Source organism: Callionymus lyra, chromosome 18, assembly GCF_982586985.1.
Source record: "Callionymus lyra chromosome 18, fCalLyr1.hap1.1, whole genome shotgun sequence".
NCBI lineage: Eukaryota > Metazoa > Chordata > Actinopteri > Syngnathiformes > Callionymidae > Callionymus > Callionymus lyra.
Window position 1 is genome coordinate 5,761,055 of NC_141835.1, and position 25,448 is coordinate 5,786,502.

The 25,448-nt window shown below is 39.7% G+C and overlaps 1 protein-coding gene across 3 annotated transcripts in view; it reads right to left on the reverse strand.

The window, feature by feature from the left end:
* Window positions 1–207: 207 nt before the first annotated feature.
* numb (NUMB endocytic adaptor protein) overlaps window positions 208–25,448 on the reverse strand; it is a 36,909-nt gene continuing 11,668 nt past the window's right edge. The window contains exons 2-11 of one of the 3 annotated variants that reach the window (XM_087779410.1): window positions 20,513–20,649; window positions 16,584–16,658; window positions 12,183–12,215; window positions 11,558–11,632; window positions 10,225–10,365; window positions 7,455–7,659; window positions 5,437–5,721; window positions 3,585–3,728; window positions 3,366–3,518; window positions 208–1,896 (exon numbers count right to left, since the gene is read on the reverse strand). In XM_087779410.1, the coding sequence (XP_087635536.1) occupies window positions 1,184–1,896; window positions 3,366–3,518; window positions 3,585–3,728; window positions 5,437–5,721; window positions 7,455–7,659; window positions 10,225–10,365; window positions 11,558–11,632; window positions 12,183–12,215; window positions 16,584–16,658; window positions 20,513–20,638 (1,950 nt within the window). In that variant the 5' untranslated portion in view covers window positions 20,639–20,649 and the 3' untranslated portion in view covers window positions 208–1,183. The remainder of the gene's footprint in view (window positions 1,897–3,365; window positions 3,519–3,584; window positions 3,729–5,436; window positions 5,722–7,454; window positions 7,660–10,224; window positions 10,366–11,557; window positions 11,633–12,182; window positions 12,216–16,583; window positions 16,659–20,512; window positions 20,650–25,448) is intronic. The other 2 variants (XM_087779411.1, XM_087779412.1) reach the window with 2 other exon arrangements.

Here is a 25,448-nt window from a genome sequence, read left to right on the forward strand (position 1 = left end):
GCAGGATGGAGGAGGCATCGACGCGAAACGTTTATTCGCTAGAATACGTTTTAACATTTATATACTTTATTAAACTTCTAATAACTTATTAAAGAGTCTGATTGTTAAAAGCGTGATTAGCCGATATAATAACGTTATATTATAGCCGATAGTGTCGTTTCCCCAATGTATTATTAATTAAAAAAAACAAAAACAACTCAGAACATGTTGTATTCACAGGTTTGATTTTATGGAAAAAAAAACAAAAACATAAAGAAGTCAGACATTAAGACACGAAACCATTTCATCTCCACGACGGCAGCCGGAGCAGGTCAACATCTCAGCACCACAGCAGAACATCCCACGTTGATTATAATCACCTATGAGGTTAAAAATCATCTACTTCAGTGCTTGTGCAAAATCAAAATGCAGAAATCAATTAAAAAAACGTTTCATTACAACGGGGGCCGAAAAAAAGAGGAGATCCTACAGAGCTAAAGAAAAGAAGAAGTTAAGATCTCAGCACTGGCGCAGACTTGGAAACAAAGGAGGCGACCGGTCGGGCGCTGCCACCATTCACTAGGTCCACTTTGATTGTTGCTGCAATGATTCCATATTTACAGATGAGATGCTTTTACATCCAGATCGAGGGACGCGACGACAACAACGACAACATTTTTCTTTAAAAACAAACTTAAAAAGAATCCAAAAGTATAAACACAGAAAGCAGCTGTCCCTTCACATATTCTCTATACATCACATTAAAAACGAGCACTGCATGGAGCTGTGTGTACAGTATAGATTCTTTATATATAATTTTATGTATAATATATACCATCGTTCTTTTGTTTACACGGACAACAAACTCGTCGCTCTTCTCTGCCTTTGGCGAAGTTACTCTCCTGTTAGATTTTTTTCAAAACTATTTCAAAATATACTTATAATGCATAAAAATAAAGATTTTGGCATCGTCTCGCTAGTCGTCCCTCTGCCGTCGGTGGGTAGAGGGGTGTCCTGCCAACAGGGGGCGCTCTGAGCTGAATGAAGCGATCGTGAAGTTTGTGGTCAGTCCCGGCTCAGATAATCCACAAGGTAGCGTAAGATGCAGAAGATCCAGAGTTTCTTTCCATCCCTCTCTTGTGCGGTCCGATTGTTCCTTCGTTTTTTGCCGAGTCCGTCCGTCTGCTCCGCCTCGACCCGGTCCTCAGAGGTGGATCTCAAAGGTTTTGTGCAGCTCGGTGGAAAAGGGGTTTGTCGGGGAGGGGGAGGTGCGTTGGCGGGAGTGGCCCTCCAGGGCGGCCCACTGGGCCTCGAACGCATCCTCTTGGGGCGGAGGCCGGGTCGCCGGCGAAGACGTGGCGGACTGGGACGGACCAGACCACCCGTTGGACCCGTTGTTCAAGGTCTCGCTGCCGTTCACCGGCGGCGCGGGAGCGTGGTGGAGCGCCGGGGGGGGCTTGATGTACGGGCTGAGGTTGGAGGCCACGTGGGCGTCGTGCTGCGGCGGCGGCGGCGCCGGCGCCACCGGGTAGAGCTGAGGCTGCGTGGCCGAGCCGAACACGTTGGCCACCATCTGGGAGGGGGTGATGCCCACGACCGGCAGGCCGCCCTGAGGGAAGGACATCCCGTTGGAGAGCGGGTAAGACGGGGCGGGCGCGTGGAAGGCGGGCTGGCGGGGGGGCAGCATGGGCACGGCGGGGGGCAGGGAGGGCACGAAGGCCACGGCGGGGGCCGGGAGCGGCATGGGAGCGGCGAAGGCCTGGCTGGGCGGCGAAGGATTGACGAGCGACGCTCGCACCGACTTGGAAACCTCATCCAACCAGCGATCCGCCTCCGACGGCGTGCGTCGGTGGGAGTTGTGAGCCGGAGACGACGAGGGGATGACGATCGCCGGCGTCTTGGACGACCAGTCGCTTCCTGTTCGTGAAGCGGACAGAGAAGAACAGATGTGACGGAAACAGATGTGGAAACACGACATATTTACTACTCAGTACCAGGAGCCACGTGAGGCCCTCGAGGCATCAGAGTCAAACTATTGCTGTGTCTCAAATCGCATACTTCGTATACTAGAAGTTAGTATGCATCAGGATAGTGTACATACTAACTAGCACGCAAATTCTCCACAGATAGTATGTGTCAAATCAAACTCTGCTGCTACGCACTAACAGGAAATGACGCAACAGCTTCTTCTTCTACTACTATTTAATGATGGTTGCAACCAGCTGTTTGAACACTATCGCCACCTGCTGGCAGCACGTTTGGAAAAAGAAATAAAGAAAAATATGTGAATAGAAATATTTACGAGATATTTATGCTGGTAACAGCAGCAAAGACGTGTTTATCCTCCTACTGCTGCTGAAAATACACCTGTAAGTATATGAATATATATATATATATATACATATATGATGTAACTTCCGTTTAAAACGTCACTAAGATGGAGCCGTTTAGTGTAGTTAGTGTCCATCGAACCATACTCTATGGATCATACTAGTTTTGTGGGCGTTTTAGTAATCTAGTGTGTATTGAGCACTACATTTCGCATACTTAGAATTGAGACGCACTTACGCACTAAAAATACTAACTTTGAGTACACAAGTATGGGATTTGAGACACATCACATGAAACTAAAGAAGACATTTTTCTAATCTAATCATTAGTTTTTTCATTATAAAACTTAATATATTAATGTATTATACTTAACTTAAACAGTATCAGAACAAGTTTATTGCAAGTGTTTTAAACAAAACACAGGAATTTGAAGGTAAAGAATAAAATAAATACACATACAATGAGATCGATAAAATACAATACATAAAATAAAAGATCGGTATAATAAATTGTCATAAATAAAATGTAATAGTTCATTCATAATAATAAAAATAATTTCTTATTCACTTTACATTAACAAAATAAAAATAAAACAGTATATAAAATAAATGAAAAATCCCAACAACAAATCAACAATAAAATAAATTCAATTAAAAGTTTCTGTAACATAATCTGTCTAATGATATAATAATAACGTAATATAATAATGAACATTTCATCCTTAGGTCGGCCCCTCACAGCAATTAAAATGTATTTATTTTAAATAATTATCTATTCTATTGATTACTACTGTCTGGAATGTGTTTTGACAAAAGATGGTATTTATCGCTCGTTTCATTTCAAATAAAGCTAAACAAACACAAATGGTTGAATATAATGCTAAGGATAAAGTGGTTGGTGGTGCAAAAAAGTTCCCTAAAATAGTTTAATTTCTCAACCCTGACGTGTAACTTACTAACACGGAGCATAATAATAAAGAATATAAACGACAAAACAACTTTATTCCGTTTCCCACATATTTAGGGAGAAACGTCGGTTTAACGGCTGCATCTCACCTGGCGGGCCCGGGTTGGGGGCCCCAGCGGGAAGGTTAGCCCAGGGGTTAGTATCTCTAGCGGGTAAAGCAGGGGGCAGCACTGAGCTGTGAGCTGGGACGGGGGCGGCGGCGGCGGCGGGGGGGAAGGCGGGAGGAGGAGCTGAGCCGTTCACTACGACAAACAGAAGCCATGGTGAGACGCTCCTTTGACGAAGACGTCACGAGACTCTTAAGTTACCTGGAGCCACGGGGGACTGAGGAGACGACGTCGGCTTAGGCATGGGGGCCGAGGAGAAGGGGTCCTCGGGGGGCCGACAGAAGGTCTCGGTGATCTGAGAACAGAGCGAGGCGATGCTGTCTCCCTCTCCCTCCAGCTCCGGGACTAGAAGAAGCATCAGAGGAAGTGTTTGTTCATTTCTTTGTTGTACAAGCAAGAAAAAGTGTTGTTTCTTTATAAGAAACAATATATTGTTGTAACTACAGTAAGTAAGTAATTTGTATTTGTATAGAGCTTTTCCAGACCAGGGTCACAACAGCGTAATATATCATTGTTACTACAGTATCGCAATATATCATCGTTACTACAGTATTGCAATATATAGTTACTACAGTATCGCAATATATCGTTGCTACTACAGTATCGCAATATATCGTTGGTACTACAGTATCGCAATATATCGTTACTACAGTATCGCAATATATTGTTGGTACTACAGTATCGCAATATATCGTTGTTACTACAGTGTTGCAATATATCGCAATATATCGTTGTTACTACAGTATCACAATATATCATTGTTACTACAGTATCGCATTATATCGTTACTACAGTAACGCAATATATCGTTGTCACTACAGTATCGCAATATATCATTGTTACTACAGTATCGCAATATATCGTTACTACAGTAACGCAATATAGCGTTGTTACTACAGTGTTGCAATATATCGTTACTACAGTATCGCAATATATCGTTGTTACTACAGTATCGCAATATATTGTTACTACAGTATCGCAATATATTGTTACTACAGTATCGCAATATATCGTTGTTACTACAGTATCGCAATATATCATTGTTACTACAGTAACGCATTATATCGTTACTACAGTAACGCAATATAGCGTTGTTACTACAGTATTGTAATATATCGTTACTACAGTATCGCAATATATCGTTGTTACTACAGTATCGCAATATATCATTGTTACTACAGTATCGCATTATATCGTTACTACAGTATCGCAATATATCATTGTTACTACAGTATCGCAATACATCATTGTTACTACAGTATCGCATTATATCGTTACTACAGTATCGCAATATATCATTACTACAGTATCGCAATATATCGTTACTACAGTATCGCAATATATCGTTGTTACTACAGTATCGCAATATATCATTGTTACTACAGTATCGTAATATATCGTTACAACAGTATCGCAATATATCATTGTTACTACAGTATTGTTATATCGTTAAAACAGTATCGTAATATATCATTGTTACTACAGTATCGCAATATATCGTTACTACAGTAACGCAATATATCGTTGTTACTACAGTATCGCAATATATCGTTACTACAGTATCGCAATATATCGTTGTTACTACAGTATCGCAATATATCATTGTTACTACAGTATCGTAATATATCGTTACAACAGTATCGCAATATATCATTGTTACTACAGTATTGTTATATCGTTAAAACAGTATCGTAATATATCATTGTTACTACAGTATCGCAATATATCGTTACTACAGTAACGCAATATATCGTTGTTACTACAGTATCGCAATATATCGTTACTACAGTATCGCAATATATCATTGTTACTACAGTATCGTAATATATCATTGTTACTACAGTATCGCAATACATCGTTGTTACTACAGTATCGTAATTTATCATTGCTACTACAGTATTACAATATATCGCTGTTACTACAGTATCGCAATATATCGTATACCACATGTATCGTGATAGGTATCGTATCGCCACCTTCTCACCAACACACAGCCCTATGATGCAGCAAAGCGATCCATCGGTCGTCACGAGGCTCTCACTCACTCACTCACCCACGTTCTGCATGGGGAAGTCGAACTTGCGCTGCACGGTGGACGGCAGCTCGTTGATCCGCACCGACATCTGCCTCTTGAAGGGAGACTTGTCCAGGGCAGGGAAGCCCTTGAAGGATCCCTGACGGTACAGAGCCTCAGGGGGAGCGTGTCGGCGAGGGATGGCTTGAGGTCCCAGAGACGCCACCGGCAGCGGTGGAGACGACGAGGGGGACGGAGACGACTGCTGCGCCGAGGAGTTGGTGATTCCCTTCATGGATGTTCCAGTGATTCTTAGATCCGTTTCTGTGGGAATTATTACTTTACGCTTTAATTTATGTCTCAAGTAAAAACATCAACGGCTTCTTTGATTAGCGAGTCTTTCCAGCTTTTGAAACATTTGAATGAATATAATTTCCATATAGAATTGTTGCATCTGTTTTTATTCAAGTCAATGATTTCTACAGTGAAATGTTGATCTATTTTAAAACCATTATTTCATTAATATTTTCTAAATAAATTAATAATTGTTTTACAGCTAAAGTTTACTTTTCCAAGTCAAAGATTTCAGTCCAGTCTAAATTGAATAATTTCTTTAATTTGTATCATTTTAAATTCAATATAAAATGTTTAATAGTGCAACCAGACAAGAGTACTACAAATATTATACTACAATATATCATTGTTACTACAGTATCACAATATATCGCAATATATCGTTACTAAAGTATCGCAATATATCATTGTTACTACAGTATCGCAATATATCGTTGGTACTACAGTATTGCAATATATCGCACTATATCATTACTACAGTATCGCAATATATCGTTGGTACTACAGTATCACTATATATTGCAATATATCGTTACTACAGTATCGCAATATATCATTGGTACTACAGTATCACAATATATCGCAATATATCGTTGGTACTACATTATCACAATATATCCTTACTACAGTATCGCAATATATCATAGTTACTACAGTATCGCAATATATCATTGTTACTACAGTATCGCAATATAGCGTCACTACAGTATCGCAATATATCGTTGTTACTACAGTATCGCAATATAGCGTCACTACAGTATCGCAATATATCATTGTTACTACAGTATCGCAATATAGCGTCACTATAGTATCGCAATATATCGTTGGTACTACATTATCACAATATATCCTTACTACAGTATCGCAATATATCATTGTTACTACAGTATCGCAATATAGCGTCACTACAGTATCGCAATATATCGTTGTTACTACAGTATCGCAATATAGCGTCACTATAGTATCGCAATATATCGTTGGTACTACAGTATCGCAATATATCGCACTATATGATTACTACAGTATCGCAATTTATTGTTGGTACTACAGTATCACAATATATCGCAATATACCCTTACTACAGTATCGCAATATATCATTGTTACTACAGTATCGCAATATATAGTTGGTACTACAGTATCGCAATATATCGCACTATATGATTACTACAGTATCGCAATATATCATTGTTACTACAGTATCGCAATATATCGCACTATATCATTACTACAGTATTGCAATATATCATTGGTACTAAAGTATCGCAATTTATCATTGTTACTACAGATAAAAGTACATTTATCAAAATGTATTTTTCAATTATTGGAATTAGAACTCTGTGTTTTAAGAAATGCATTTTTTTCGAAACATAAATAACTGTTAATTCATTTATATATTTTTTAATCTAACCCTCTTTATATACAAATAACTAAATAACATACTTCAAGCGTGTCTTAGGAAAGCAACAGTATTTCAATTAAAAAAGGCCTAAATTCAATATAAAAAAGTATAAGAAATTATATTGAATTTACAAGATGTTATTGTTGAATATCAAACTATATGTGTTAAAGAAAAGGTTCATTTTGAAAATATTCCTTGTTTTAAATTCAACAATTAAAATTCAACAAAAACATATTAAAAAAAAAAATTAAATGCTATAAAAAAATCAATTAAAAAATATATCAACATCTTAATCTGCAGACCTTTCTTAGCGTCCTGCAGCTGCTGCATCACTTCCTTCCGCTCCTCAGCCTCCGTTGCCGTGGTAACACGAAAGGAGCCCTCGCGGGTGAACGTGGTTCTGTTGGGATCAAAGGTCGCCGTCACCCCGCACTCCTTCTCTCGCTTCTGCTTCCGCTCCAGACACGCGGCGAACGCACAACCGACGGCGTGGCTGAGACGCTCGCCCTGAAGAAGACGAGAGGATGGTGAGGTTTGTGCCCCAGCATCGAGATACACATGTGGTAGAGTACTGCAGTACAGCGTGTACTACAAGTGTAGAGGTCGTGTAGATACACATGTGGTAGAGTACTGCAGTACAGCGTGTACTACAAGTGTAGAGGTCGTGTAGATACACATGTGGTAGAGTACTGCAGTACAGCGTGTACTACAAGTGTAGAGATTGTGTAGATAAACATGTGGTAGAGTACTGCAGTACAGCGTGTACTACAAGTGTAGAGATTGTGTAGATAAACATGTGGTAGAGTACTGCAGTACAGCGTGTACTACAAGTGTAGAGGTAGTTTAGATAAACATGTGGTAGAGTACTGCAGTACAGCGTGTACTACAAGTGTAGAGGTCGTGTAGATAAACATGTGGTAGAGTACTGCAGTACAGCGTGTACTACAAGTGTAGAGGTAGTTTAGATAAACATGTGGTAGAGTACTGCAGTACAGCGTGTACTACAAGTGTAGAGGTCGTGTAGATAAACATGTGGTAGAGTACTGCAGTACAGCGTGTACTACAAGTGTAGAGGTCGTGTAGATAAACATGTGGTAGAGTACTGCAGTACAGCGTGTACTACAAGTGTAGAGGTAGTTTAGATAAACATGTGGTAGAGTACTGCAGTACAGCGTGTACTACAAGTGTAGAGGTCGTGTAGATAAACATGTGGTAGAGTACTGCAGTACAGCGTGTACTACAAGTGTAGAGATTGTGTAGATAAACATGTGGTAGAGTACTGCAGTACAGCGTGTACTACAAGTGTAGAGGTAGTTTAGATAAACATGTGGTAGAGTACTGCAGTACAGCGTGTACTACAAGTGTAGAGATTGTGTAGATAAACATGTGGTAGAGTACTGCAGTACAGCGTGTACTACAAGTGTAGAGGTCGTGTAGATAAACATGTGGTAGAGTACTGCAGTACAGCGTGTACTACAAGTGTAGAGGTTGTGTAGATAAACATGTGGTAGAGTACTATAGTACAGCGTGTACTACAAGTGCAGAGGTTGTGTAGATAAACATGTGGTAGAGTACTATAGTACAGCGTGTACTACAAGTGTAGAGGCAGTGTAGATAAACATGTGGTAGAGTACTATAGTACAGCGTGTACCACAAGTGTAGAGATTGTGTAGATAAACATGTGGTAGAGTACTATAGTACAGCGTGTACTACAAGTGTAGAGGTTGTGTAGATAAACATGTGGTAGAGTACTGCAGTACAGCGTGTACTACAAGTGTAGAGGTCGTGTAGATACACATGTGGTAGAGTACTGCAGTACAGCGTGTACTACAAGTGTAGAGATTGTGTAGATAAACATGTGGTAGAGTACTGCAGTACAGCGTGTAGTACAACTGTAGAGGTTGTGTAGATAAACATGTGGTAGAGTAGTACAGTACAGCGTGTACTACAAGTGTAGAGGTAGTGTAGATAAACATGTGGTAGAGTAGTACAGTACAGCGTGTACTACAAGTGTAGAGGTAGTGTAGATAAACATGTGTTAGAGTAGTATAGTACAGTGTGTACTTCAAGTGAAGAGGTCGTGTAGATAAACATGTGTTAGAGTAGTATAGTACAGTGTGTACTTCAAGTGAAGAGGTTGTGTAGCAAAGTTTCTAAGACGGAGCTATAGAACCAAGGGAACGTCATAATATATCATTGTTACTACAGTATAGCAATATATCGTTACTACAGTATCGCAATATATCGTTGGTACTACAGTATCGCAAAATATAGTTACTATAGTATCGCAATATATCGTTGGTACTACAGTATCGCAATATATCGCAATATATTGTTGGTACTACAGTATCACAATATATCATTACTACAGTATCACAATATATCGTTGGTACTACAATATCGCAAAATAACGTTACTACAGTATAGCAATATATCGTTGGTACTACAGTATCGCAATATATCTCAATATATCGTTACTACAGTATCACAATATATCGTTGTTACTACAGTATCGCAATATATCGTAACTACAGTATCGCAATATATCGTTACTACAGTATCGCAATATATCGTTACTACAGTATCGCAATATATCGTAACTATAGTATCGCAATATATCGTTACTACAGTATCGCAACATATCGTTGGTACTACAGTATTGCAATATATCGTTGTTACTACAGTATCGCAATATATTGTTACTACAGTATTGCAATATATCGTTACTATAGTATCACAATATATCGTTACTACAGTATTGCAATATATCGTTGTTACTACAGTATTGCAATATATCGTTGTTACTACAGTATCGCAATATATCGTTACTACAGTATTGCAATATATCGTTACTATAGTATCACAATATATCGTTACTACAGTATTGCAATATATCGTTGTTACTACAGTATTGCAATATATCGTTGTTACTACAGTATTGCAATATATCGTTGTTACTACTGTATTGCAATATATCGTTGTTACTACAGTATCACAATATATCGTTACTACAGTATTGCAATATATCGTTGTTACTACAGTATCACAACATATCATTACTACAGTGGGTACCGAGTCTTTGACGGCCATGAAACAATGGCATATCCAGCGGCGAGTGGTTCCATCACGACAGATGTAGGAAAAGGCTCTCTCAAAGTTCCGGTCCGGGGCGCAGAAGGACACCTTCTCGATGGTCTGGTCCAGAACCAGGTCCTGCAGAGTCAAATTTTTATTAACATCAAGGGGGAAAAATGTACCATTAAATTATTTATTCTTCGCATAGTTCAAACAAAATAAGACTTTTTTTTTCCGCTATTGCTTGACAAAGAACTCGACTTTTTACAACTAAAATAATCGGTTTTAATTTGGGGATATGGGCTCATCGGGGGTCTGTGACCTACAGTTCGGGGGCCACATGTGGCTCCTTGATTAAAGAGGAACACATTGGGATCAATAATCAATTAATAATTTGTATTTATTGAACACTTTGAAGGTTATTTTTCACAGAATTAAGATAATATTAATTCATAATAATAATAAAAACAAGTTTCATGTGTTTATTCACTTTACATTAAGAAAATCTCAACGGTATATAAAATAAATTAAAATCCCAACAAACATAAATGATCAATAAAAAACATTTTCAAAGTTCAATTAAAAGCTTTTGAAACGTACGTTGTCTAATGATAATAACAATTGAACATTTAAAGTGACAGCAGACGGGTTTGAATGAGTTCTTGATCTGTTTTCTCTATATTTAAAGTGGAATACAACTTCAAATATAACCTAATGTCGTTTATTTTAGGGATTTATTTATTTTCACCTGAAATGAATAAAGAAAATCTAAATATTATTTTGAAAAAATGTCAAAAAACCTAAAACAACAAGTTCATTTTGAATAAACATGTAAATGAGACCCAATATATACTTTATCTTACTTACATTTTTAAAAGTGACATTATTTAATGTTGTGTTTTCATTGTCTATTTAAAAATATTCTAGTTAAAAAAATGTTTTTTTTTGTATATCAGGTTTTATGCGTCCATTAATTCTTAGATTTAGTTTAACAGTGAAAGTTTTTGGAAACATTATCAAAAAGCGGATGTGAGACGAGGGTGTGTTGCAGTGCCAAACATGTCCAGCAGGGGTCCGCACATCACACTTCTCTCGCTCAGGTTTAAGTAGTAGGAGTAGAAGTTACTAAGTAAGTAAGTAATTTGTATTTATAGAGCGCTTTTCCAGACCAGGGTCACAAAGCGCGTAAACAATCAAAAACAATACTCAATAAAATATATATTTAAATGTCAAGATAACACTGAGACTAACACAAGAGTTCCAGAAAATCAAGGAAAAGCCTGCAGGAATAAAAATGTCTCAAGATGTGAGACCGTTACTATGGTCCTACCTTAGTCCTGTCATCTACGACGCGGAGTCCGTCCGCAGAGACCCACAGCACGGCTCGCACCGGCTTCTTCCCGGCCTGCAGACAAAAACACAAAAAAGGCACTGAATGAGTCGATTCCCACTTCAGCGACTTCCCCTTCCAGCCTCCTTTAGCCTTTTTTCCAATGAGTACGACCAATTAATATCCAGTAAGCAGTGGTTAAAAGAAAGACTTGAGTGGTCTTGTGTGCAGTGACACGGTTTTTTATCGCACAACAACAAAACAGAAGAAGAGTGAGAGTCGGTGTCAACAGTGGTGCCCCTCGTTTGTTAGAATGGCAACAATAAATGATTTGTGTGGGCGAGGAAGTTCACACAAATTGTTCATTGTTCCATTCTCTGCAGAAGGAAGGAGTGCTAAAAAAGAGGAGAAGACACGCCTGGTAAAACATGGCCACACGTCTAAAGCCAGAAAACATCTCCGACACATGCATCATTGGCTCGTTTCTTTAGAAAAACAACAAAAAAAAAGAAGGTTCTCCGAGTGTTTCTTCCAGCCTTTTGATTAAAGGGTGAGGGGTTATGTGAGGAAGGGAAAATCATAACGGTGTAGAGAACAAAATGTAACACACTGACACAAAACTTACTTTTGCAAAGAATCCTTTGAAGAATTTCCTGTCCTGGAAGTGGATGTTGTAAAAAAAAAAAAAAAGTGGGTTTATGGGTAACAAGGGATGGAGGGAGAACAAGGTTTGAAAATGTTAACCTAAGATGTCTAAAAAAAAAAAAAGAACCAGAAGGAAGGGAGATGATCAGGGAGATGAAGCTAAATGAGTTAGTGTCTAGATGATTGATGTCACCCGGGGGTTGATAATGTGCTGGTTAATGACTTGAAGATTAAGTCGGTTAGTATTGGAGAGCGAGACGTCGAACCCCCGTCACTCGTGACCCCCTCAATGACGCCACGGAAACACTTTCGGAAAGAAGTGAATCGGTGTTTGTTTGACGGGTTTCAAATCTCTGGTTTGTTAAACAAACAGACATTAGCAATCGCACCACGATCAACACGCTGAGGCGCACCTGAACCCCTTGAACCCCCCAAACCCATCCCTCACTTTAACGTGCACCACACCAGGCCTCTGGACTTTAGATTCCGTCCCGATCGTGCTCTTGTGTTGCCGAGGATGACTCGTAAATGTGTTGCTTGTACTGAAAATGCGATGTGAATCGTAATATCTCGATATATTTGATCTCCAAAATTTGGGGAAGCGTGATCCGGGGGCCACATGCAGCCCCTTTATTCACGGTTTCAGTGAGTGGAATAAGAAGAAAATGTTTCCGACAGCTGACCATTTAATTTTGTATTTATCGCTGTTTTAACTCAAAATTAATTGAAGAATTCAGAGTTAAGTTTTCACCACATCTTTGCTAGGAATGCTTTCACCTTTTGAAACTAAATATTTTCTTTGCACAGTACAAAGTTCTTATTACTTATGTTTAGGACTTTATTATTATTCATCGTTTAATTTAGCTTTATTTTTTATTTTGACTATTCATTATTATATTCGCCCTGAAAACTAAATAATGATTAATTAATCTATTTATTCCAGTTCCTGTTTTACAAATGTTGGATAAATATTGTATTGCCATATTTAGGTTGATTTTATGTTATTTTATATCTCTTTTGACAACAGTTACAGTACATAATGTGGCCCCTAGGCGATTCAATTGAGCCCCTTTGCTCTAGAGTCACAGATGTTAAATATGTATATTTATTAAACTTCAACAGTAAGTCTGAATTCTTTCCTCGTGGTTCAATTTATCCAAATTAATTTCTGTTTTTATTTGCAAAACGTGAAATTCCTCCCACGTTTTCACTCTTATAACATCCATAATTTAGGTTCCTTATCCAGTTTGACACATGTGCCCTAGAGTTGTATTGTTTCAACTATGGAGAGGCTGATCCATCTCTTCCAAGACGTCCTACCGAGTCGTTCCCACCTACTCAGTTCTGACCTCTGGGGCTCCGGCGACCCACCGTCGGGGTTCAAGTTTAGGGCGCCGCGACCAGCTAACAGAAACCAGACCCCCGGCATGATTTAATCCTCCCCTCTCCCCCCGTGGAGCCGGCGAGGTCCGTCTCCTCGCGGGCCCTGAAAAGGAGTGCCACTCTGCTCCTGTTACACGGCCTCCGAGGAGACGGGGCCGGCGGCGCCGTGTTAATGCATGATTTAGCGTGTTAAACGGGGGATTCATCCAGAGGGAGCTACAGACACGGCTAGCGTCGGCCAACTACGGTTAGAGGGGAAGCGTCTAAAAAAAGAGAAAGAGCTTCTAAAAAAGAATGGGAGAGAAGCAACCAGGAGGGAGATTCTGAAGGTATTTCTTGTCAACGGCACAATAATTACCTGCTTAAAAAGAAAAAAAACACCAACAATTGTTGCAACAAGTTATTCATTAATAAAAAAATGAACCATTAAGGAGGAAAGTTGTGAGGTTAAGGGGGTAGAAAAGATAGAAAATGAATCAATTGGAGCATGTTGTGCCATATTGTAAGTAAGTAAGTAAGTAAGTAATATTTATTTATATAGCGCTTTTCCGGACCAGGGTCACAAAGCGCCTGAACAATCAAAACAATATTCAATAAAGTATATACTTTAAAGATCAAGATAAAACTGATAACACAACAGGAGTTGCAGAAAATCAAGGAAAAGCCTGAACAAATAAAAACATCTTAAGATGTTTCTTAAAGGAGTCTTGAAGATAGACTGAAGCCACTGTTGGAAAATAACTTTGAAGGATATTATTCAACGTTAACAATTACAATTGTAATAAATACTTGAGCCACAATCTTGTTTTGGTTTTAGCAAACAACACCGAATGTAATTTCTGTCACGACTTAACCTTCAGAGCCAAATAACCCCTCAAATGTATCACATAATAAACAAAAAGGAAATTAATTGATGTTTAAGTGTTATTCAAGTATTATCGCTAACACCAGAGCACGACGCCGATGAGACACGAGTACAAACGAAGCTCTTTTGAAATGTCAGCATCTTCTGGTCAGCTGCCAAAGTGGGTCAACGCGGACCCAACGCTCCGGGTCACTACGCCCTCCTGGGTATGCGAGGAAACAATCGCCGATGATGATGATGATGATCCACGCCAGCCGCGGCAGGAAGTGACGTCACGAGGGGCAGCGTGAAAAGAAAGGAAGCCGACCGACGGTGCCGCAGTGCAGCCTCCTCTGGTCGCCCCCCCCCCCCGTCTCTGAGTCATGGGTCGTAGATCAGTGGGAAAAACTCATTACCTTCCCAAAGGCTGATGGGAATATAATGGAGTCGAAATCAAACGGAGCACAATTACGTGCGAGGCGACGACCACCACCAGACGACCTTCGGCGTGTGTCACGAATACATTCTGGTGAATGAATCATCCGTCCGAATCTGTCGCGTCTCCACTCGTCACGAACGTCGAACCGGCAACATGAGAACGACCCCTTCGTCGGAGGGAAGGCCTGACAGTTGCCGGGGCAACCGCTGACTCAATAACAAGTGGGTGAGGAGGATAAAGAATGGCGAGTTTCAAGGTCTCGCTTATATCCGTTTTAAAAGACTTTGGCTCCCGTCTGAGCGTCTGAGCTCGACAACACCACCAGGCGAAGAGAAGTTCTGACGAGCGCGTGAATGTCGACTCCAGGAAACACGTTTGATTTAAAATATCATGTTTTTGTGGCCATCACACCAAGATACTGTAATCACGACTACTATCAAGGGACACCCTCTGATCCAAGTAATGTGATCTACTTTATTTAATTTTTAGAACGGATTTATTGTAATGTCTCATATTTTATTTGAATGTATTGCAATTTATGAATCTCCTTTTATTTTTTATTATTTAATCATTTTATTCTGTAATGTCACCAAAATAATTCCTGTGTCGTGTTTATAACACAATGGCAATAAAGTTTTTCTGATTCTAATGAGTTTTCCAAACGTTTTCTAATTTTTTTTTTGTCAATTTAGATAGTATTACTTCGATAAACTTAATAAATTGATTTGATTTTTTTTAATTGCTGTATGTATTGGCTACTGGAAAAAAACAATTTCCCGAAGGAGACCTCCTGAGGGATCAATAAAGATTTACCTTACCTTACCTTACATCAATATCTTAATCCATTTAAAGGACAATTTGATATCTAGATATATTGTGAATATTTGAAAACATAATTCACAATTCAAAAAAGACGCACAAGGATCAAATTGTCATTTGGAACAAAGATACTGTGAGAGTTAGCATGCTAACATGCTAAGATAGCATGCTAACATGCTAAGATGGCATTTTTATTAAGGTTCCCGCTTCATAAAAATGAACCTTAATATCTTAAATATTTCACTTTTGGTGACTGTTGTTTCATTCGTAGATTGAGCCCCTATTAAAAGACTTCAAGTAGCAATTATTTGTTGAATTAACGATTCAGTAGTTTTAAGCGTATTGTTTATAGGCTCAAGATTAAACTTGAAAAGCTGCTTTACTGAGAATAGCAGGTGTTCTTAAAGTAGCACGGGGGTTCAAGTTGTGTAGCTCAACAGCTGCTTGTGGTAGTCCTCAGCAATACTCCCGATTACTCACGATAACTTCACCGGTACTGTAGTAGTACAGCGCACGTGGAGTCGCTCGGATTGAAGCTGAAATGCCGGGACTTCCAAAAAGGTTTCCCGACCTCCGCTGGCATCGCTCCTGAGGAGCAGCCCTGATCCACTAATCCTGCTTCGCCGACTGCTAATGCTGCGACAAAGAAGCCAAAGTTCGCTCCCATCCCAGGGCGGGGTCTTCGCAAACAACCCAGGGCTGTATTTCTTTATAATCCTTCGAGATAAACTGCAATACACTGACCAATACATCCTCAAAAGCAACGCTCAGCCTGAGCTCTGAGCTCACAAACTACATCCCTGCAGGTGTAGACGACCATACTTTGGTTGGTGGAGAGAACAGAAGACTCGCACTGAGCATTCGGTGAAGAACATACATTTTCTATGGAAACCTACCGTCTTCAGCCGCTTCACAGCGTCCTCGCAGATGTGCATCCCCCGGGATTCCTCCACCTCCACATGTCCCAAGTACTGAGGGCAGGAAAAAGAAAGAAAGCAGAGAGGAAAACTTTGTCAGAACCGAGGCATCGTGGGTAATACTTAGTTGATATCCATTAGATCAACACTTATTAAAAAGGGTCACATTCATGTGAGGATCATTTGTAAATTGTGATCACTTCGAAATGGCATAAATGCTGAGAATATTACAAATAAAAATCTATTTTGGTCGATGACAGGCAGAGGAAAATATAGCCGAGACAAATTTAACTGCATCCCTTTGGTAAAGTTATTTTTATGCTTAAATCTCAGGAGATGTAAGAAAAATAATCACACATTTAAATATCGCAATATTTTTGCCATCACGTTGACATTCAAAAGCACTGCATCCAGGTGTACATTTTATTTTAACTCAATAAAGTGTATATAGAATAAAACTATTAGATTTTTACAATAGAATTGTACTTCGTTTGTTGACATTTGTATTGCACTAAAAAATCCGTCATTACGTCCTCCGCAGTAAAAGAAACAATAAAAATCCTGACTGAGGACAAGAGGATACAGACGACTCCAGCAGCTTTTAAAGCTAGTGTTCTGACATGTTTTGGTTTCAAAGAAATGAAAGTAGTTTGTCAAGAGTAAATTAAGCAACACCAGAGTCAAGTACTCGGATAATACTACAAATAATCTTGTTTTTACAACTGTAATGTTGCCGTTGTATCGTGATATGCATCATATCGTCAGATTCTTGCCAATAATGTTGGTTTTTAAACAAAGATTACAGTAGCATAATAAGTTTTGTGAGACACAGGAATGACAGAAAACAACACCTAAACATTTGGTACTAACAACTTTCGACTACATGAACTCAAGGAGTCGGTACTAAAGCCGTGACACTGACTGGTTCACTCGCGGTTTCCTCTGGTCTGACCTCTAGAAATTCCGTCCATTCCAAACCGGAGTGGGATCGGGAGCAGAAGAATGGGAGGGCTTGCCTTCGCTGACCTCGGCTACCCTCCCCCCTCCTGAACTTGAGGACACATCACACCCAGCCCTGTGTCATTCCAAGATCCCCATCCCCGACTGGCCCAGAAGCCATTGTGTTGTCCGGGTGGAAGAGGAAGTCCTTACCCTTTCCTCGTGCACACACACAAGCCACTGACCTGCGCCGGACACTGCCGCCCTCTGGCCTCGCTATTTCAAGAGCTTGACGCAACGACTGTGAGTCATGTGACAATACACGCTAAGACAAGCACATGTATGAATGCCGTGGACAATAAATAATGGAATGTGGCAGCATTAGGTCGGGACGACGGAGAGAGAGCCACAGTGATGCTGATACAGTGATGCTGATACAGCCTCAGATAGAAGACGAGGCGAGTACATGGAGAGAAGGTCTTTTCTGCCACAACCGATTCCTTATCTGTGTGGAACAGATGAACAAAGAGACAACCAAAGACTTGATGCCCTTTTGTGTTAACTTACTTTCACCACATCTTTTGCTAGGAATGCTTTCACCTTTTGAAACTAAATATTTTCTTTGCACAGTGCAAACGTCATGAGTTGTAGCAAAATGTTTTCAGGTCTTTAAACACCAGAGCCAAAGCTATGGAGCATCGTGACTTCTAATAAAGAAAGGGTTATGACTTACAGAACACGTTTAATGGTACTTTTTATTCTCGCTGCAGCAAGTGTAGGAGAAACTACTGTATTTATCAGCCTTAAAATCCTATAACTTTCTCAAAAATGTTCAGTGTGCCTTATATTGGGTATGTATAGGCAAGAACCTGGCTATACGATAGGTATCATGATACAGGGGCAAGGATAGGATATATTGTGATACTGTAGGAACCAGGATATATTTGCATTGCCCAAGTACATCCCTCTGGTGTATTTACAGACCACATGACTCTTGAAAAAGTCATAAGCGTTTTCATTAGTTTTGAAACCAAAAATATGTCCAAACATCAGCTTTTAAAGCTGCTGAAGTCCACTGTATCCTCTCATCCTCAGCCATCACAGGATTTGAATGTACTTTAGCTGTAAAGGACATAATGACTGCTGTCATCTAGTGGCCGGAAGTTTAATTGAAACACAAACAAGTCACAAACGCGTGAATATTTTCATGTAAATAATGAAAAAATAGAATACTTTTATTATACACACTCTTTTGAACTATAACCACAAAATAACTATGGTAATACATCAAATATTATTTGCAATTAAAGAAACTTGCTCAGGTGCTGTATGTGTCCTAGAATTACTCAAGGCTCATAATACTTCTACAGTAGAAGTAGAAGTTGGGAGCCTTCCGGAGTGGTACTATTATCACCACTGTGGCTTTTAGTCGTATAGTTTGTTCCAGGAAAAAATACCTGTTCATCGATAGTGTGCCTTACAATCAGGTGCTCTTAATGGTCCAAATAATACGGTACAAATATTGCAATATTGCCATATCCACAATCACAATCCAAGTTCAACATTCGATGCTTATTTTAAAGCACTACTCCTCAAGAACTTAAAGTAGATAGTACAGATTTAAAACAAACACTTTTTGTCACTGTCAATATTTATCCTTGACATTGCATCATCCGTCCATTAGCTTGAGTCCACCTTGTAGCAGAACGACCTCTGGATACTTTCCAGGAATGTCTTTAAGTACGTGTAACATTCCATTAGTACGGAGAAGTTAATGGTTTCTTTGCCGTATTCTCCGCATGAACCTAGTCAAGGTGAAATATCTAACATTTTAGATACCATTGTTCACGTTTATCTTTTAATTCAGCAACAATTACTGCTCTATATTCACGTTTAACGTATTAATTAATATGCGTAAAAATTGAAAACATAATGTTTCCCAGGAACCTAAACTACAGGTCTTTCTATTTCTCTTGCATTGTTTTGCTTTCCCACGCTTTTGGTATTCAGCTTTTATCTGCTCCTCCCATTCACTCCTTAATCTTTCCTGCTGCTTCAGTAATAATTCCAATGCAACTGTTTCATCCCACACACTCTCTGAGTCGGAGGGAGGAGGGAAGCACATGGGCAGCATGCTAGGTTGCACCAGCAATGATTAAGGTCAGTGCAGAGAAAAGAAAATTAAGATTTTAGTCTCTCTCTCTTTTTTTTTTTTTTTAAACAAACATTCCTCGACGCAGCCATTAGGTTTCATCAATAATTTAAGGGTGATCCGTGGAAACTTTTCAGCGCTCCCTTGTGATGAGAAGCAGCCGAGCGAAGCACTACTGTTTGCAAAAGTGAAGCTTTTTGTTGCCACAACACGTTCGACTCTTCACCTCGTCTGTGGAGAGAATTCTAGATCAGGAACCGTTGAAGAGCATTTCATTCCAAGGATGTTGTTGTAGCTCTTTTCTTTTTAAATCGAAAAATGGTGGTTATGGTAAAAGCTTCACGTTATTTTCTGCTAAACACTAACATTCATTACCAAGTAAAATGACTAAAACTAGTTTCAAGGTTTTGTCTTTTGTAACATCAACATGGGACTCATTGTTTGTCGAGTCAGTGATCGAGTCTATCATTGACAGAGTTGAACTCATTTCAAAAGAGGCATGACAGCGAACTCTCTGCAAAGGTTTAAGAGAATATCACCGTCTGGTGAAGTTAAATATATTGCTGCCAGGTTTGTACTTAAAGCCGTGTACCTCAACTGAGACTGAGGTTTACTTTTTAAACTTGTATTTACACATTGGAGCCAAACTGTGGTAGGAAAGAAGCAGCGCTGCAAACACACGGTTCCTTCAGGCTAATACCTTTGCTTGGACGTCGTTTCCTAAGAGACTAATAAGTCAGTCAACTTTTATGGGAGAGGTTCTTGAGAAAAAACGAATAGATATTTTAATCTAGCTCGTGTGATTTATGCGAGTCACCTTGACGGCGAAGCTGCATTTCCCGGTCCGAACCGCCTCGTCGTCTGTTTGCCACTGGTGAGGTCGACTCGATTCTGGCACGTAGATATCCTTCTTCCGTCGGAAACTCTGTCGTAGCCTGTTCATCGCTGAGTTCCCTGTGGAAGAAAAAGACATCGATGTCACCTGATGTTCACACGGATACACTTTAAACAATACAAAAACAAGTTTAATTAGACATGGAAACATGAGACTGCAGATTTCACTGTTATAAACAGGAAATTTAGATTTTGTTGGCGAGTATAGCTTATTAGCATTAGCTAAATGTTCCATGTTGGGGGGCCAAACAAAATGTCTATAACAGATAGTATCGTAGTGTCTTACTACAATATTATATATTCAATTTTGGAGGCACAATTTATGCTTAATATCTTTTGTTTTTCTTGAACTGTTCAATACACTTTATTTATTTGCGATCAGTTTTACTGTTATTAGATTTAACACTGATATTTTTAAAGGACCAAATATAACATTTATCAACTTGGATTTTCAGATAACCAGGGGGCCACACAAAAAAAAAGTCTTGTTGGACCCCCAATTTCGTCTAAAGGAAGCAGCAACACAACAGGACATTCCACCGCCAAACCAAAAGAAGTTTAGGAACGACAAAATAAAAAAAAAGGTATTGATCAATTTCAACTTTTACTCCCCGATATATACTCCTAATGACACGCTTAGAGAAGTTTAAAGATTTGCCCTCTGGGCCTGAGGAGGAGCTCCGGAGGAAAGATGAAAAGAAAAGATCCAATTAAAAGCCGCTGATCCAAACAAGAAGTGAGGGGTGCAACAGTCTTTCTAAAAAATCTGGCTCACAACTCTCCAAGAAACTCTCGGCAGAAGTCATCCAAGCGAGCAACTTTAAAAAACATGTGTTCGGGGAACAGACTCCTCGACTAACAAGTCGGTGCCCACTGACTTTTGAGCTGATGAGGATCTGACGGGATTATACCAGTCTTAATCCAGGAGAAGTGACCGTCGGAGAACACCCCAGTTTGCGCGAGTATAGACAGAGATTGTTGCTTAACGGTACCAACGTTTGTAGATATTAATATATATTGAACATTATATAATCTCTTCACATTCTTGCACCGATTCTCTAAAGCGTTTTAAGCCTCATGTTACGCCGATACGTTTGTTGGTTCTTCAATGAGCTTCGACGCTTCTACAGTGAGGAGGGAAAGTGATTAAAATATCTAATCCCCGGAAACATATGCAAGAGAAAAGGTGTCGATGTCGCATCTGCTCGTGGGTGTCTAACATATGCATCTGCTTTCAAGGGTGCGATATAAAACGCTGTCAAACATATTCAGCGGAAGAAGGCCTCGCCATTTTTAAAGGAACCGAAGTCATAAACCACGAGGCAATGAGCGGTGTCGGGGGGGGGGGGGGGGGTTATGACAGAGGTTCTGTCCAGAGGCGAGCAGTCAAGATGAAGATGTGCAGCAGCAAATTTAGAACTTGATGTGGATGGATTGTTTTTCTGGAGGAGTATGAGCCGAGCGAATATACGACGCAGCCGAAAGAACGATGGATGACCTTTTTCAAGATCGTGAATCGTTGTATCAAACATGGACTCGTCTTTTATCATGCAGAGGATGGCGTGCTATTTTTTGGCTGAATTCTCTTGGAGAGCAGCAGAGCGTCGTCCTCGTACGAGCCGTTTTCTGCACTTGATGCAAAAAATCTCCCTGGTGGCAACATTTTCTGCTTGCCGATACTATTCATTTAAAACACCAGCAGATTCATAATGAACGCGTTTGTAGCAGCAAGACAGAGGAAAGATGGATGAAGGAAGCTATGGATTAATGCACTGCCTACACAATCGTAACGGAGAGGCTGGATTCAGGGATGGAAGTTTTTGTTGTAGATGCACGATAGTTTGGGGAGTTGTTACGGTCAAATTATTACTATCAAAATAATTGTGCATCAAGCATTTAAAGAAACATGTAAATGGTTGATGAATAAAAACCATCATTGTGGACACAAAGCACAATGTACACTAAATGACAGGAATGGAAATTATATATATATATATATATATATATATATATATTTATTATAATTGTACTCTTTATTTACATTGAGTTGACTGCACTCTGTAACAACATGTTTATTCAGCTGGTCCTTTGGCCTCCATCATCTCAAACCATGGTTTCATTACAAAGTCTTGTAACCTTTTTTTTTAATGTTCTGCACCATTATATAGAGACATTATTTGAATATTATACAACTTGATTTCCTGGTAATTTTTTACATTCCATCCCTCACAATTGAAGAAGGTAAGTAGTATTTGTAGATACTTTTCCCCCCGGACGTTATATACAGATATTGTCCTATGCTTCAAGAATACTTTTGATTTAGTTTCAAGTCTTGAGTGACAAAGAAAACTGCTACTGTATATATGAAAAGAATAGCATTTTACTAAACACTTGTAGAGTGATTAAGTTCTGGTCATTAAATTAAGGACTATTCTGAAATGGCAGAGTGTCTTTTTCAATATACATTAATAAACTCCTAATGAATTCGTCCGTCCGCACCGTGTCTGGGTCGAGCGCGCTGATAAATACATTTGGTCGTATCTGATCCGATTTGGATCGGTCCACCGAGAGCGGCGATATTGACGAGACCCTCGTTGTTCCGAAAGTCGATCGATACAGAGCGCCACGAGTGTCATGTGAAAAACAACTGAACGGTGAGCACACTCTACCACCAGGAGACCGATTGTAAATGCACACTAGAATTTGTCAAAACATTACGTTAGAAAACACTATTAAAAGTCAGTTGTGTCGAGGATTGGAGCGCCACATTCACAGCTTAGTAAGTAAGTAAGTAATATTTATTTATATAGCGCTTTTCCAGACCAGGGTCACAAAGCACTTTAACAATCAAAACAATGCTCAAAAAAGTACATACTTTAAAGATCAAGATAATACTGATAACACAACAGGAGTTCCAGAAAATCAAGGAAAAGCCTGAACAAATAGAAACGTCTTAAGATGTTTCTTAAAGGAGTCAGTAGATCATCAAGCACAAAGAGAGAGGAAGATCGTTCCAAAGCTTAGGAGCAACAGCCTGAAAAGATTTCTCTCCTCTGGTCCTGAACCGTGTGTGAGGAACCATAAGTAGATTCTGATCCACAGACCTCAGAGCCCGAGCTGGGGTGTAAGGCTGGATCAGATCAGTGATGTAAGGAGGACCATGAATAGATCTGAAAGTAAGAACCAGAATTTTGAAGTTGATCCTGAAAGAAACTGGAAGCCAGTGAAGAGTTTTAAGGATCGGAGAAATGTGAGTTCTTCTACTTGAGCGGGTTAGAATTCTGAAGAGTTCTGAATCAACTGCAGGCGAGACAGATCCTTCTTGTTAAGACATGAAAACAAACCGTTACAATAGTCCATACAATAGTATGTTACAATAGTATAATAGTTACAATAGTAATAGGCTTAGCATTCGTCCATGGAAAGTCAGCCCGCTAATGAAATGAAACTGTCAAAACAGATTTCAGCGGTAAGAGTTCATACAAGGTAGCAAAAATGTAGAAGATTTCAAGAAGCCCAAACATAATCATCCGAGTCTGTCGGCGCTCCCCTGCCGTGGAGGTACAAACGCACTCATGAAACCAATTACAACAGGAGAGGCAACGCTCTGTGCTCACATTAATTATGAAACGCAGAACGACGAGGAAACAAATCCTCTTCTGCGCCTGAAATGCAGCGTCATCGAGCTGGTTAATGTCCGAACAAACATCGCCTCCAGGGACGCGGGACTTGTCCGCGACCATCAGGGCCAAGTGGAAGAAGAAAATCTCTACAAATACCTAAGAATTGATCAGGAAATCGCAGGTGAAGAAAAGCAAAAACTTCTTCAGCTCAAGGAGAAGAGACGGCAGCGCTGCTGGCTCTAGATGTAACCGTATTTGAATAATCTCTCCAGGAATGGAAAACTGATTAATCCTTACAGAAGGATCCGAGGGATGAGCCCGGTGGTTGGGTTCCAAAAAAAAAAAAGAAAAGAAAAAAGAGTGAGAGACCTAAAGGCAAGTGAAAGAATAGCAGAAGATTCAAGACAAAAAAGGCTTTAGTGGTTCTTTCCCTGAGTGGCCCCACAGCAGTGCCATCCTATACTCTTCATCCTTTCATACACCAGTGTATCTCAAGAGCAACAGAGAAGATAACACACTCATCAAAGCAGTGTCCGGTCCAACCCTGCACAATGTAATCCAGGATACCGTGTTCGGGTCAAAATGTCTCCGTTCTGCTCGCAAAATGGACTCATAAAGGGAAAATTATCCAATTTTCCATGCCCTGGTTTGTGCATTAGCACGCTCTTAAAGTAGGAATATTGAATAGTCACTGTGTCACGATTTTCCATTTAATAGAAACATGTTTTAAATCAGCAGAAACTACACAAATGTCTCCCAGAGTTTGGTCCTCTTCACTCTACTTCTCAGTTCTAAACAGATGAGAACACAAATAGATTTAAGTGGTTTAATACCAGTCGACTAATTGAAAAGGGCAAACAGCAGTGTTTCAAAGTTAAGTGTTGTATGTATTAAAACTGACATTTAAGTGTGTAATTAGATCGCTAATATACACAACCTGAAAACAACACTTGGATGCTCGGGGCGACAATACAACAGTAAAAACATTCATTATTCAATCACAAGACGAACTGGGTTTGTCGGGGGCCTCCTGCTGAGCTCTTCATTAACGCTAACCTCCATACGGGATATTCTGGGTCAACGTACAACACAGTTAATTACTCCAACACATTGTGTTGCTCAAGGGCAACATCGCGGAGCACATCTAGAGAATTTCTAAATAACAGACCTTAACGTGATTTTTATTTGCTTTTAATCACCCACTAAAGTAGGAACTTCATCCCGAGGATCGACCAA